The sequence below is a fragment of the Pseudomassariella vexata genome (assembly GCF_002105095.1).
Source record: "Pseudomassariella vexata strain CBS 129021 chromosome Unknown BCR38scaffold_7, whole genome shotgun sequence".
NCBI lineage: Eukaryota > Fungi > Ascomycota > Sordariomycetes > Amphisphaeriales > Pseudomassariaceae > Pseudomassariella > Pseudomassariella vexata.
The window spans coordinates 1,440,909-1,456,761 of NW_024467962.1; the positions used below are offsets into that span (position 1 = coordinate 1,440,909).

The 15,853-nt window shown below is 51.0% G+C and overlaps 4 protein-coding genes across 4 annotated transcripts; 3 read left to right on the forward strand and 1 right to left on the reverse strand.

Annotated features, from left to right (window-relative positions):
• Window positions 1–559: 559 nt before the first annotated feature.
• BCR38DRAFT_409599 (FAD binding domain-containing protein) lies at window positions 560–2,627 on the forward strand (the record flags this gene model as incomplete). Its single annotated transcript, XM_040858387.1, has 4 exons — window positions 560–608; window positions 659–1,281; window positions 1,333–1,626; window positions 1,677–2,627. The coding sequence occupies 4 exons, from the start codon at window positions 560–562 to the stop codon at window positions 2,625–2,627; spliced, it is 1,917 nt and encodes a 638-aa protein (XP_040715629.1).
• A 4,811-nt stretch (window positions 2,628–7,438) lies between these two features.
• On the forward strand, window positions 7,439–8,158 carry BCR38DRAFT_343254 (uncharacterized protein; the record flags this gene model as incomplete). Its single annotated transcript, XM_040856016.1, has 1 exon — window positions 7,439–8,158. The coding sequence occupies one exon, from the start codon at window positions 7,439–7,441 to the stop codon at window positions 8,156–8,158; it is 720 nt and encodes a 239-aa protein (XP_040715630.1).
• A 2,680-nt stretch (window positions 8,159–10,838) lies between these two features.
• Window positions 10,839–12,802, forward strand: BCR38DRAFT_485354 (uncharacterized protein; the record flags this gene model as incomplete). Its single annotated transcript, XM_040863869.1, has 4 exons — window positions 10,839–10,884; window positions 10,978–12,386; window positions 12,441–12,642; window positions 12,699–12,802. 4 exons carry the CDS (start codon window positions 10,839–10,841, stop codon window positions 12,800–12,802), a joined length of 1,761 nt encoding a protein of 586 aa, XP_040715631.1.
• Window positions 12,803–13,847: 1,045 nt separating this feature from the next.
• BCR38DRAFT_485355 (uncharacterized protein) lies at window positions 13,848–14,990 on the reverse strand (the record flags this gene model as incomplete). Its single annotated transcript, XM_040863870.1, has 1 exon — window positions 13,848–14,990. One exon carries the CDS (start codon window positions 14,988–14,990, stop codon window positions 13,848–13,850), a length of 1,143 nt encoding a protein of 380 aa, XP_040715632.1.
• Between the last annotated feature and the right edge of the window lie 863 nt (window positions 14,991–15,853).

A 15,853-nucleotide genomic window follows, 5' to 3' on the forward strand; every position in this document is an offset into this window, starting at 1 on the left:
TCTGGGCCGTGCCAACAATTTTCTACAAACCTTGTTAGCTATATTGACGAATGGGGCAGCTCAAGCAAATGAGCATGACCGCCTCTTCAAGTTTGCCTGCAAGCATGCCCGGACAGGCTCACAGCAGCTACCAAGGTGTCAACATGGATCCAATGAGGCCCATCCTCCCCGTCTCCGTGATACGCTAATAGAGACCATGTTTCTCGTGCAGCGTGCTAGACTTCCCGATTCCTTTGCCGTGCAAGCGGTTTCATTGATCTTCTCAAAAGATAAGTCTGACATACCTGCCAAGTTCTAACTCTCGCCCACAAGTGTAAACCCGATCCGGGCCCGATGACCGAGTATAAAGAGTCTATCAATTCACCTTCTTTGCGTTCAGCTTTAACAAGTCGTTGCATTCACTTGATTCATATTGAGATACCCATTTGTGCTTGGATTTGTTGTGTTTGCCTTCAAGAATCAGCTTGTTTTCCTTCTAATCGAAACTTCTGCCATTCATCATTCTCTATCTCTGCCACTATAATCCTCTCCGGTAGCATCTCAGCCCAATCAAGTCAACATGGAGCAGCAACCGTCCATAGGGTCTTCATCACCATACTATGACATTGGTAAGGACGAAGGAGCTCAAAACAAGAACACAAGGTTGACCTGGCCGCAGTCATCGTCGGAGCTGGTCCTGTTGGTCTCATGTTGTCCACCTGCTTATCAAGATGGGGCTACAAGATCAAGCACATTGACAATAGAGCCGAACCGACGCCAACCGGACGAGCAGATGGCATCCAGCCCAGATCTTTGGACTTGCTTCGCAACATGGGCCTGAAATCGGCAATCATGGCCCACAAGCCCGCCAGAGTCTACGAGGTAGCTTTCTGGGATCCCCCACAGACAGGCCACGGTATCGTCAGAACCGGCACATGGGCCAGCTGTCCAAGCTTCATCGATGCCAGATATCCCTTCACTACACTTCTCCATCAAGGTCTTATCGAGCGTGTCTTCATCGCAGATCTCGAGAAGAACGGGGTCCAGATTAAACGGCCATGGACAATCACCGACTTCAAGTCAGATAATAGCGAAAATTTGGAGTATCCGGTTGAGGTTCAACTGAAGCATGTCGACGGCACTGCTTCAGAGACTGTTCGTGCCAAGTACTTATTCAGTGGTGAGGGTGCTCGGTCATTTGTGAGACAACAACTCGGTATTGGTGTCTCGCACAAAGATCCAATTGCCCATGTCTGGGGTGTTATGGACGGTGTTGTCAAGACTGACTTTCCTGATATCAAGGTATGCATTCTCGTCGCCCTTTCGGGAGCTACCAACTAATGCTGTACAAAGATGAAATGTACGATACATTCTGAACACGGTTCCATCATGGTGATTCCTCGAGAAGATAATATGGTTCGACTATACATACAAATTGCTTCTTCTACAGACCCAGACTGGGACCCGTGCAAGACAGCAACTGAAGGTGAGGTTCAGGCCTCTGCAAAGCGAATACTTGAGCCTTACTCCATTGAGTGGGAACGCGTGGAGTGGTACTCCGTCTATCCAATTGGTCAGGGTATATCCGACAAATACACACTGGACCATCGGGTATTTCTTGGCGGTGACGCATGCCATACTCATAGCGTATGTACAATTGAATACCATGATCATATACATTTCTAACTACTGCGCAGCCCAAAGCTGGTCAGGGAATGAATACAGCGTTCTTGGACGCGCAAAACCTTGCTTGGAAGATACATGCTGTCGAAGGTGGTCTTGCAGACCGGGCATTACTAACCACCTATGAGCCGGAACGAAAGGAGGTAGCAGAGAACCTTCTGGACTTTGATAACAAGTACGCTAAGCTTTTCTCACAACGACCTCCAGCAGCCGCAGAGGTTCAGGCAGCATCGGAGCAGTCTCCCACACACGCAGAAGATAACGAATTCATCAAGACTTTCAAAGAGTCCTGTGAATTCACAAGCGGGTATGGGGTCGCGTACGGCCCCAACGTACTGAACTGGTCGCCCAGCCACCCTGCGCAGTCGGCCCTGCTTAATCCCAAGGGCACGAAGCTGCGGACAGGTCGGCTCATGATGAATGCCGACGTCACTCGAGTTGTAGACGCAAATGTGGTGTACCTTGAACAGCAAATACCCCTGAACGGCTCGTTCCGCATCTACGTCTTCGCTGGCAAGCCGTCGGTCACTCAACAGGCACTCAAGGACTTTGCTTTCAACCTTGGCGACAAGCGTTCCTTCTTCGGCGCGTACTATTGCGACAACATTGCGTCTGTCTCCTACCACGATAACCTCGACCTCAACCCCCACAGCCTATTCTTCACCATCTGTACCGTTTTTGCAGCGCGGCGGAGCAGCATCGAAATCTCTCGCGACTTGCCGGATCTCCTGGCTAGGTACCGGGACCTGGTGTACGCCGATGATCGATGGGATCGCCACATTCCGGATGCGAAGGCTGCGGCGCATGCGAAGATGGGACTTGATGAAGAAAACGGAGGCGTTGTGGTCGTTCGCCCGGATGGGTATGTTGGCTGTGTAGCAAGCTTGGTAGAAGGTAGCGGGACAGTTGATGCGCTGAATGATTACTTCTCCGCGTTCTGCACGAAGAAGCTGGGCATAACGTGAACGATAGGCACATTATATTGTACCGTTTAGACCGGCGTGAGGACTCGCATGTCTTTCTTTGCTACAAGGTAGACACGACTTGCATAGCGATTGTAATAGCATTTATGTTCAGCAAATCTCACGGTCAATTCAGTGATGTATCCTGTTAGGACCTGTTATCTTCTCTCAACAGCTTTCTGTATTTATGCACCTTGACATTGATGTTGCCTAGTCGACATAAACCCGACAAGTTGGCCAGCCAGGAGAGAGTCGTGTGGCAACATCGTTCGGAGGAGAACTAAGCAACCGTGGCCTTCCAATGATCCATATACCTGCGAGACAAAGTCCTGCAGCTCCAGAAGAGAGGGGCCCTTTGCTTTCATTCAATGCAGAGATTGTGCTTACTGGTAAATACTGTAGTAGAGGTTCCAATGATAATTGGTGTTATGGCAAAGAACTGGATGACTTGAGAAAGACCCCAATGCTCTGTGGAGTAGTCTCACTGTGCACAGCGAAAGCTTACATCAGAATCGTTGCACTGGCTTTAATCCAGCAGCGTTCGGGCTGCTTCCTACATTTTTATCAAGATAAATGTGCAGTCTTCATCATATATCCAACAATATGAAAAGACTTGGAATTGTCGAAGCGAGAAGAGAGAGTATTTCAAAGTAGATAGAGCACATAGTCAACTTGTACCCACCCCAATAATGGCTCACATTGGCAAGATCACAAGAGCCTCAAGATATCAAAGTGCCACAGATTATTCCTGACTCTAGTGTGGTCGGATACCGATCATGGTCAACATACATAGGCGTACATGATGATAAAGGGCTCCTGGAGACATTATTTCCTAGCAGTGATATGCTCGTGCCGTGTTAGCCTGGTGAACGGATTACGAGGGCGGTATATCATTTGCAGGTCTCATCCCGACGTGCTTGTCAATTGGGAGGCAGCGTACTTAAAGTACCTAAGCAGTTGCATCAAGTAGAATCACACAGGAAAGCTGCCAACCATATGGTCAAACCCACCCAAAGCGCCAGTGAACTGAACAGATTGAGCAGTCTCTGGCTTCACTGCTTTTACGACGCCTACAAGTATCGGAAGACACAGTTACTGAATCCATTATCCGCCACTGTTGGAAGTATCTTCGCCATCTGTTTCATCATACTGCCTAGATCAGCCTTCGCCTATCAGCAGTCTTTGTGACATGCTGAAAGGTATTATGCCGGCAAGCCGACCGCTTACTCCCACTGTACCTTACTTTTCAGTCGTGAAGAAAACAAACAGGTCAGAAGGAGAAACTGGGATTGCAAAGGATTGAAGCGGGATTTTTAGGGTCTCATCTAGACATCGATGAGCTTGGTTGCTCCATCTGTTCCGCGTCCCGAATCAGCTAAGTATATTCCGTTTTCATTCCAGGCTGGATGCAAGCGAGCGCCGCACCTAAAATATTCCAGGGACTAACAGCGGAAAACGTATTAAACGAACTTGGTTTTGATGGCATACTTGAGACTTACCAACACATTTTGTCAATCTACAGACAAATAAAGATATGTGATGGTATTTTAGGAAGTCAGTCTCAATACGATTGGACGCTCACATGCGGCTTTAGGCGTGGTAAAGGGGTCTAGAGGACGCCGCCGCAAGATCCGAGTTAAGTCTTGGCAGGTTTGACAGATGCACCCTCAACCGGCCACATCCGTTGGTAGGGCTGAGATGCGCCCCACAAATGCCGGAGCCGTTGAAGCTGCAACTTTCCTGGCAACCATCAAATGGATGTGGTTCTGTCTGTTTCAGATGTGAGAACATGGCATTCCAACGCAATTCACATTAGCCTTATAAACATCGGGCCTTGTCTGCAAATGGGACCTCCTGTTAATGCGTACTGCAGGTCACTTGTATTCACAAATTGCAGGCCGCATCAATTGGACGCAAGCAGCCAATGAATTTAGTCAAAGACATTTACAGCAGTTACGGGGCTGTTTTCGGCATTCAAAGCCCGAGCTTTGATTCAAGTGAGGTTGATATTTGACGGGCATAAAGCTTACCGCCTACCTATTAGGGAATAGCGTCCCCGCTACAGAGGGTGCTGCAGCACCAAAAAAAAGTCCCAGCTTTCAACAACTCCATCGTGCCTTCCTGCAACTCCCATTTCTAACCTTACCGTCGCTCCTTCCCTCCGAATAATCAACACGATACGCACCCAACGCGCAACGCGAACGTTAGGAAAACACGCATTCCGAAAACGTAGGATAGGATAGGTGTGTGGGTAACTCTGACGTATGTAATTTGATTGTTCCCCTCGTTTGCTCTGATTTTTGGTACTGCTCATTGGCCATTTTTGGCCATTACTCGCAGCACCTGATTCGATGCTGCCTTCAAATCCACCTCCACTTCACTTCCCCAGGTTCTGCTTTCCTAAATCCATCATAAAGTACGTGTACTGAATTTTGCATTCACATTCTTGCATTCAAACTTCTGTCCGCGACTGTGCTTGATTGATCATTCATCACCCACTGCTTTGATCATTGTCATTTCCTTCTTGATTCGACAACTGCAATCTGTGATCTGCAACCTCACCTTTACCTTCACCTGCACTTACCCATCCCATTGTTTTTCTCTTGCTCATCATCCATCGCGGCCTACGTGGCGCATCCACTGACACGATGTCAGCCACTTCCCTGGACGAGATTCTAGCGTATGCGCCTCTTTCAGCCCAATTCCAGGCTCTTCTCCACGCCAACCACCAGTTCCAACTGGATGATCCCATTCATTTCCATCATTGTGTTCTCTGCACCGAGATTCGCGAGGCTATCGTTGGGCAAGAAGCTCTTGATCTCCACGAGCGAGCACGCCAGTTAGCTGTAGATGTTGGCGCTCCTCAATTCGACTTCGGCTACGTCCCTGATGTGCGCACCTACACTGCTTTCAAGGCACCCTCGACTGGAGACTCAGTTACTATTTTGGAGCCGCACATGAGCGAGCCCGTGTCACCTACAAGAACCCCAAGTCCCGTATCGTGCAAGCGCACCTGGAGCATCCGTGAATGCCAAGAAGACGACGCTGAGAGATCGGCTTCTGGCCCTGAGCATCGCGCTCCTTCTTTCATAAACAACTCGGCTGGATCTACTCCCCGACGTATTGCCTCCACTCGACCTAGAAACCTGTCTCATGTCCATTTCCAGGACCAACCCTCCATCATATCTTCAGGAGGCCCCTTTGCGGACAGCCCTTTTAGCATCTCTTCGGCAAGCTTAATCCCAATTCGGCCTCGGGAAAACAGTGGCTTTCGCCCTCCAACTCCTTATAGAGGACTGCGACGCACCCTTTCCACGGATCCGGTAACCCCAACAACTCCAGTGCTTGGCTCCACAGCCTCTGTGCCAATTCGGCCTCTCTTCCCTCCTGACCCCCTACCTGAGTCTGAGGAGCGAATTTTGCCGCCGCCTGTACTGATCAACGTTGAACCCTGGCCTGAGCCAGAGCCTCTTGCGGAAGAGGCTGCCCAGCCCACGAACTTCGGTATGCGTCTTCTTCAAGGAGTCAAATCTGCTTGGACAAGTGTTTCCACCAGTGTCACAAGCAGAGTCTTTGGGCGACAACAGCCGGCCCAAGAGCCCAATTATGTACATGTCGACCCTACTGGTGCAGCAGTCTCTTCCGATCTTACCGAACCGCCCCCCAGACGCCGCAGAATCTCGGATGGCTCAGAGCAAAGCTTTGTCGATGACCCTATGGACATCGACGTACCTGATACCACTCTAGGCGAACCCATGGACATCAGCACACCTCCCCAAACTGATGTTCCTCACGCCACCAACACTGAACAGACTGAACAGACCGAGCAAAACGCCGGTTCTCCAGTCTCTCTGTCGCCTACTTCTGATGCGGTAGCCCAAGGAGCTACCACTAGCTATCCGCGACACCCTATACTGAACCAAACAACTTCCCGTGCTTTTGAGAGGATGCGAAGGCATCGAAATATCGGGTCATCTACAGTGGGCCCCACGCCGCATACTGCGGCAACTGGAAGAGCAGCCGATGTTGAGCCACCCCAGCAGAATGAAGAACATGCTCAGACTTTCCTAGTTCAACACGCTGAAGAGTATCGTTGCCTCCAGTCTCGTGTACAGTCTCTTGACCAGACGGACCAGCCTGATAACTCTCAGCAGCAGATTACCCACCCTAACCAAAATGGTCAGCAAGAGCTCGCATCGACACAGCAGGCCGAACAGCAGACTGAGACGGCATTGGAGCAGCCTGCAGTATATAGCAGACCAAGCAGTTCCTGCAGATCGAGCAGCGCAGGCAAATCAATCAGTTCACGGAAGATGACCAAGACGGAACAAATCCGGGCATCACTACGACAGAGGAGCGCGGCATCCGGAGAAGCGGTTGATGCACCGGATCCTTTCGTTTTGGACCGAAGACCTATGTGTGAGCTTCCACCACCAACTCGTCGATACAAGACCACGTTGGAATTCTTCGAGAATGACGATGAGCATTGCCTGCCTGGATTGGAAAGTCTCTCGCTTGACCCTAGCAAGGACAAGCTTGTAGAGCTAGATTCGCAACGAAATGAGCGTGCCCGAAAGGAAGAGGAGGCACGCAAAGAGGCGGAGCGCAAGGCCGAAGAAGAACGACTCGTCGCCGAGCGTAAAGTCGAACAGGAACGGTTGGCCGCTGAGCGCAAGGCTGAACGGGAGCGCCGAGCGGTCGAACGCCAAGCTGCCCAAGCAAGTCAGCCACGACGTGAGACACGTCGCATCACTCAACAGCGCTGGGCGGACGACCTGCCAAGTCTCGGTTTGCGCAAGCCCAAGACGAATTGGATGACCGGTGTCAATGCGGAGTGGGAGAATCGCATTGTTGCCGCCCAACGTGGCATCAAGCTGGAGGCTAAAGCTCACGTTGAGTCAGTGCAATTGAACGAGGAGGACTTCAGCAAATTGGTGAACGACAGGGCTTGGCTGAACGACAACTGCGTTGCTGCGCCCCTCCTCCTGGCAGCTTTTGCCATCAATAACGCCGCCGGTATCAAATTCAAGGTGGATCCCCCGAAGGTTGTTACATTGAACACATTCTTTTTCCAGCAGCTTCTGAAGAGTGTTGCGAACAAGGAAAGAATGCTGAAGCGTACATGGGGGTTGACGCCTCAGAACTTCTTGGACGTTGAGACAATCGTCGTCCCCATCTGCTCATCTAGTCACTGGAACTTTGTCTTAATCCGGCCATCTCGACGGGAAATTGCCTTTGTGGACTCGTTCCACAAGACCGGTGAGGTCTTCCTGGACAAAGTTACGGAGTTCATCAAGGCGTTCCTCGGCAGTGGGTACAAGGAGGAGGAGTGGAAGACCGTCCACTTCAGAGTCCCTTCTCAACATAACGGGTACGACTGTGGTATGTTCACGATCACCAATGCCGTCTATATTGCCCTTGGAATCGACCCTAGCAATTACAAAGAACCGGATTTGCGCATCCACAGACAGAAAATCGCGGCTATTCTCCTGAATGGCGGCTTCACGGGCGAATTTGACCTGTCGGAACTCTGATATCCTATCCATCATATTGACTTGGGCGGAATCGATACCAATGAAGTGAACTTTAGTTTTCTCAAAGGTTGTTTGCCACATGGCATGGTATTATTTCACAGTTTAATGAGACATAGAACGGTTTTCGTTCGCAATTTTCCGCTACATGGTGTGCGGGGAGGTTGATTTTTTGTGGATTTCGGAAGGAGGCTTGGTTTTGCAGTGGAGTTCAGGATGGTTTGCTGTTAGCATTCGGGTTTGACTTGTTTGATATAAGATGGTTGGATGCATTGAACAGGGACATTAAAGTGACGGAGTACTGTTTGAAATAGGCAGGCAATATCCTGTTTTGCATCAGATATCCAGAAGGCGTTGTTGTTCGCTGAGGTTGTCACAAGGGCGTTAGTGGAATAGAGGGATCGACTACATCAATTGATCAGCCTTTGTTGCATAATGTTGGATTCTTCTTACGTGCGACGTATAATGCCGTACTCGGAGGGCGCAATGAACAGATCCCTGTAGGCACACTTCAAAAGGAGAAGAAGCTAGCTTACGTCCTAGCGAAGCATTGCCATCATCACGATCTTGGTCGCAGAAGTAGGACCATTGCATAAAAAAACAATACCTCCTTTCCCTTGCTCTAATACGAGCCTTGATGATGCTATTCGGGCCGACGTGAGGTTAGTAGCCGACGTAATAGATCGTTGAGACAAGTCGCGTCTGGTTGGTCTCTCAGCAGGCTTGGAAAGCCGGCGATCACTGGAGAATACCGGATACATTCAAGTACTTACGCATACTGAAGTATTCGCGGAAGGCTTGAGAGTGAAGACACAATGGGTCGTTCCTTGGCGGTCAACACAACATTTCAAATTTACGGAAACCAGGGTTCGAGGAGAGATGATACGTGGCATGGCATGGGAGTCTGTAGGATGGGCGAAGAAGGATCTGGAAATTGACACCAATTTAGTATGTTATTGGAGTCTGCGAGACTTGGAAAGGAGGGATTGGAGAGAAATGGGTCGGCTGGCTGTATAGTTCATGGTCATCAAGAAGAACGGGCTGAAAATTCTGACGATCAGCGGTAGATCAACAAAGTATAGCCATACACCTTCCAGTGGCAACAGGTATAGGTAGGCCGGAGGCATCTCATTGCAGTTCATGCTCTCTTGTGGTAGATCTAGATGCCAAACTGACGCCCGAAAGGGGGAAAGCCGAGTGAAATTGATGGTCTTGATGAGTACATATCTAAGTTACTCAGTTAAGAATGGCTTAACAAGTAAGGATAACTGGATTCACCGCACACTATGCTCTTCTGGAAGGACAGGAAGCAATTGCTTGCTGTCTTAATGCCTCACCGTAACTTCCATCTGAAGTCCAACCCCTGTCACCAACCTCTTCTGCTTCCTAAATGGAGCCACGTACTTCGTGCTAGGCTGAACCCAATTCATGGACCCGGTCACCGCACAATGTTACAATTCTTGATGCAGGCTGCGCCAATATAAGAAGATCAACAACGAACTCCAATGCCACAGGGTTTCAACCAGAGTCAAGTGAGGAGACTTGACCATAGTTCTATCGGATCTTAGCTAGGAGTCCGAATTCACCCTCTGACATGGCGTCTGGCAATAAATTCGGCATCAGAGTCCCGAAGTTGGCAAATATGGCAACCATATAGCATGTCTCATGGTGGGAGTACTCTAGTCACTTCGTTGGCAGTCAGGCTGCTTGGATGATTGATAGCAAAAGCAGCTAACTGACGATCAATTCGGGCTTTTCGGAACCAAAATCGATAGGATATGTTGGGGGCTGTGTATGTCATTTGGTATCTCCAATAAACTAATGCTATTGTACTGAGTAAGTGATTATTAGCACTTATATTGGTTGAGTGATTTCTATATATATCTAGCCCAGGGTGGCTTTTAATGCCCCCGTGCCAGGAGTGCTCGCTGCTAGCGGCTTTTCGGAGCGGAGTATCCCATCTCCGGCGCAAAGTGCGGATTGAATCAGCAAGCGGCTGTGCTTGCCCAAACTTTGTGCAAATGCCATCTCAGCAGGATTTATCTACCCTCAACCAGCCATCATCAATTGTTTTCTCTCTTCCCGTGGTGTCCCGTTGTCGCGAATCACCTTGGGTTCATCATCCATTCACCGGTAAGAGGACCAGACGCATATCCAAAATTGATGCCATTGAATCGACGCAAATACATCCCTTGCCTTCTTGGAAGAGGACATAAGTGACTTCGCTCTTGATCGATCCTTTTTCTGCTGGCATCCACCTTCCCTTAACATTTGCCCTCGCGGTGAGATTGATGCGACAGCAGGAAAAGCCACACCAACCACACTGGATTGTTTTTACAATACGCGGTCACCCACCATCATCAATCTAATATTTGATTCTCACAATACTGGAGACTCTTTCCACCAACACGTTTCTACTGCACATTGACTTGCCGTTGTTGTCACTGCCGTGCAACCTCTCTGCATCGTCATTTGCGTCGTCTGCATCATTGTCTGCTCCGTGCTTAGCGTCTGCATTCACGTATTGAAACGGACTTGGAAGTCATCGGTCTTTGTCTGCTTCTTTTCCATTTCGACTACTACTGCACAATTTGCGTACTTGCCGCCGTTCGAGACACTGTCTGCTGCCGGAATCCTTGGTCCAGCTGAACACGGTCTCGGAAGTCAACACAGCACAATAAAAATGGCGGATCAGTCGAGAAGCATCGAGTCCATCCTCGCCGCCCTAGGTTCGTGCAGCCCCAAGGCCCCAGCAGTTTAATAAGGCTGGACATAATGGCCATAAGCGAATAGGCACTGACTCTGCACTTTTCTTGTTCCAGCGCAGCGACCGACACCGACTCCAGGTCAGCAACCTCCTGCAGGTGCCGGATACCAACAAACACCGCCTCCCAATGCGTACCCGCCGCCGATGCCTCACGGAGCCCAACCCACACAGTATACCCCGAGCGCATACTCTCTTCCCCAGCCTTCGTCTAGCGGAAATCTTGACTTGAGTGCCATCAAACCTGTCAACTCTGGCACCGTCGATATTGCGGATGCTATTGCTAAAGCGAAGGCCTTTGCCAATGAGAAGGGCATCTCATCATATGATATCTCACGCGCACCACCTCCTGCTGCTCAATATGGCGATGCCAGACATTATAGATCTCGCTCTCGTTCGCCACCTGCACGTCGTGACGCGTTTCGTGACAACTTCAACCCATACAGAGATGAGCGACGTGATGACGGCCGTGGCAATGCTCGTGATTATGGGGGTGGACACGAACGCTCCATGTCTCCGGGTCCTGGCAGAGGCCGATCCTCTGGCACCTTTTCTCCTCGTGGCTCCAACGGCCGTGACCGCGGCGGCGCTGATGATGATTCAGAAACTGTTCAGATTGAATCCAGCCTAGTGGGCCTCATCATTGGGCGTCAAGGCGAGAACCTCCGACGCGTTGAATCTGAGCACGGTGTGCGCGTACAATTCATTACTGGTCCTGACAACCAAGGCCCGTATCGCCAGTGCAGAATCTCTGGTCCTCGTGCAAGACGTGCTGAGGCTCGCGCTGCCATTGATAAAATCATTGAAGACTCGGGCATGGGTGCCCTCGCTCGTGCCGGACTTGACAGCTCGCACAGTGGAGGTCGCGGTGCTGCTGCTCACGCTCCTGGCCCTGCCACCCTGCGCGAAGGCGAAGACTGCATGCAAATCATGGTTCCTGATCGTACCGTTGGTCTCATCATCGGCCGTGGAGGCGAGACTATTCGCGATCTCCAAGAACGAAGCGGATGCCACATCAATATCGTGGGTGAAAATAAGAGTATCAATGGCCTGCGACCTGTGAATCTCATTGGCACACCTGAGGCGTCTGCTCAAGCCAAAGGCTACATCATGGAGATTGTCGACAGTGACAACCGCAATGCTGCTAATGGTGGCGGCGGTGGCGGCGGTGGAGTTGCTGCCAAACCCGAACGTCACCATAAAAATGAGCATGGCCGTGACCACGGCCAAGGCGCCGCTGTTGGCGACAAGATCAATGACTCTATATATGTCCCCTCCGATGCTGTTGGCATGATCATTGGTAAGGGTGGTGAGACTATTCGAGAGATGCAAAACACGACTGGCTGCAAGATCAATGTCTCCAGCTCTACCGGTCCTGGCGAGGTCGAGCGTGAGATTGGGTTAGTGGGATCGCGTGATGCAATCAACAGAGCCAAGCGTGCCATCGAGGACAAGGTTGATGCAGTAGTAAGTAGAGATAATCATGATATTCTGTACACAGTGAACTAATGATCTCAACAGCGTCAAAAGAACAATGGAGGAGGTGGTGGTGGTGGTGTTGGTGGTGGAGGCCGAGGAGGCCGCAACCAGAACCAGGGCCGCCGTGACTATGACAACCCCAACTATTCCCAGCAAAGTTCCAGCAACCACACTCAATCAAACGCGGCACCTGGTGGCCAGCCCCCCGCCCTTGCGAATGGTGCTGCCGACCCATATGCGCCCTGTAAGTTTCTAGCCCTTTCTATTTCTGCTGCGTTCGAAACGACTGACGTATTTTAGATGGTGGCTACCAAGCTTATGTCGCCCTGTGGTACTATTCCCAACAACAAGCTCTGGCTGGTGGTCAAGCTGGCGGAGACATGCCAAAGCCTCCTGGTGCTTAGAGTGGCTCATTTCTTTGTGGATCACGCGGGTTGTTTCATCCGCCTGACTTGACCAGTTTGTCTTGGTCTTGCCGTCGTTCTTGAGCGATATTCATGCGGCTTTTTCAAGCTCGTCCCGTGGTGCTCTTGCCCTTTCGTGATGTATCTTCCACAACAAGCGTTGGTTGATATGAGAGATATCACCAACTGATTGTACAACATGGACTCTTCTTCTGAATACCCGGCGAACTTTCTATATCTTTGTCCATCGCCATCGACACGATACCCACAACATGATCTCTCCCCTCGGATTTCACATGGTTGGCAAGGAACAAGGCTTCCATGCATCCGTGTCTGGCTTGACTCGCGGCTTCTGACGTTCTCGTACTCGTAATTTCGACGAGCATTTCAAGACGGGACGATGCATCATAACGTCTGTTCGTCTGAGCCGCTTTCAACATGGCCTGCCGCAAGTTTGATCTACAACTTGCTTGGACATAGGGTGGAGCATTCCTCACTCGGCCATTTCCGTGACCTCTTCACTTGATGTGTCTCGAGGGACTTGCGTATAATATGCTACTGCTACTCAACCGAAGCAGCAAGCAAGGGGACTTATATAGGAATCAGGTTGCCACGAATGGCTCGTGGACTTTGTATGTGTAATAACTAGGATGCGCAGGGAATCAGGGGACGGAAAAGCTTCACAATCTATCTTCTGCTAATGCCTAATGACTTGTCCAAACGTGACGTACGATGTGATTTGTCATTGATGATGCAAAAAGTGGTCGAAACACCCACCCCTGACTATAAAATACTTTGTAAAATGCTTTGAGACCAGCCAGGCTCTTACTTTGAACAGCTGTCTACCTCTATTCAGTACACCAACACCGTCCCAATGTACTTATGCAACCATCTTCCCACTTTATCGCAGCCAGCAGTTTCGCCGGTCCGATGCCACTGTTGAAGCAGCCCACTATCCTAATTCCCGAGCTACCGAGTTTCCTGACCTCGGCCCAAATATATCATTCCCTTACCATCTAAATTCACACCTCTTTCTAGGTTGATTCTACACCGACAAATCATCCCCCCAAACCTCCTTCGCAATCTCAACCTCCAAGCGAATCTTAGCCCACTGTTGTTCCTCCGTCAACTCATTTCCCTCCATAGTCGAGCTAAACCCACACTGGTGACTCAAACACAACTGCTTCAACCCGCGGGGACAAAACCCCGCCGCCTCCTTCAACCGCTTGATGATATCCGCCTTATCATCCAGCTCGGCCTTCTTGGAGCTCATAACTCCCAAAACGACGATCTTGTTCTCGGGCAGATGGCGCAGGGGCGAGAAATCACCCGATCGCGCGTCGTCGTACTCGAGAAAGTAGACGTCGACATCTAGGTCCTTGAACAGTACCTCAGAAACGGGTTCGTATCCGCCCTGGGCAAACCAGTTGGAACGGTGGTTGCCCCGGCAGAGGTGGATTCCGATGGCCATGTCCTTGGGCCGTTTTGAAATGGCGGCGTTGATGAGGGCTGCGTACTGGCGGGCGAGCTGGTTGGCGTCGCCATGGCGCTTCTCGGCCTCGGCGCGCATTTGAGGGTCGCACAGGTAGGCCAGGTTAGTATCGTCCAGCTGGACGAAGCGGGTGCCTGCCTTGTACAGGTCGTCGAGCTCCTCCTGGAAGACGCAGGCCAAGTCCTCGAAGAAAGGCTCTAGCGTCGGGTAGGCCGTCTCGTCGATGGTGTCCCGGCCGCCGCGGAAGTGGATCATGGTGGGCGAGGGAATAGCCACTTTGGTCGTGACGGTAGCCCGGGCGCCCGAAGTGGCGATTTGGGACTCGAGGAACTCGAAGTCGGACACTTGAATCGGCTTCGGGTGCGTGATTTTGTCCACGACCACCAGACGCGGCGGCATGGTGCCGCCCTGGGAGACATTGGTGCTCTGCAGGGCGCCGCGCTTCTCGATGCCGCCCAGGCTCTGCAAGAAGTCGATGTGAAACCAGGCACGGCGAAACTCGCCATCAGTGACGGCGCGCATACCGGAGTCTATCTGCTTCTTCACGACGTCGGCGATGTACTTGTCCTCCAGCTCCTTGAGTTGCTCCGGCTGGAGCGAGTGCTCGGCCACCTTTTGCCGCGCGGCGAGGATCTCCTTGGGCCGCAGGAGAGAGCCGACTTGGTCGGCGCGGTAGACGCCTTTGGGGAGAGACATGACGACTGTAGACCGTAGATACCCTTACTTAAAGTAGATACCGTGGCCTAGTTATGGTATAGGTGCAAGCGAGTCCGAGATACTAGCTCACTCTCGAGTTCCAATGTGAAGTAAGGAGAGGAAGGGACGCAAGGAGAAGAGAGAAAAGAGAGACCACGAACCTCCGGACAAACTCTTCCAATGACCAATATCCCACACCGACGCAGCGACTTCGCCATGTTAAGGAGGGGTTAGCAAGAGACGTTTACACATTCCGTTGCCTTACCCCACCCATCATCATGCCGCGAAGTAATTAGATGTGCCGTGTTCTCCACTACTCCCTCGGCAGTGGGGAGATGGCTACGATGATGGTATCAGGACGAGAGCCCAGTCACGGCTCAAGTGCAACGCACTGGTAACGGCTCTCTTGCCACCAAGGATTTCGTTGGCGCCGTTGCTTTGTGCTAAGAGGTTCGTGGTGTTAGCCAGCTAAGTATGTATGTAGGTGGTGAAATTGGAGAAACAACTCCAACCAACGGTTCGCATGAAGAGCGAGTCCGTTCGGATCTATGCAAGCGGCGGGCTTAATATGCGGGTGTCATTATCGGGGTAACCAAACACTCGGTATGCTCCAAAGTCTTTTCTGGATACCAACCACGAACGACTGACTCGTCAGTGCATGATGGGATGGGTGTCGGGACTGTAGCGAAGGCCGCGAATGCAAGTAGAGGCGGCCCCTACAACAGCGTCTTAGCTACTTCGCAGGAGACTCTTTCTCCACCCATTGGCAATCAGACGTTTGCTGAGCTAAGAAGTGATGCCGAGGCAAACGACTCAGAATGCTGTTGCATGAATTCTTGCATTTCGGCACTGCAGACAGAGAT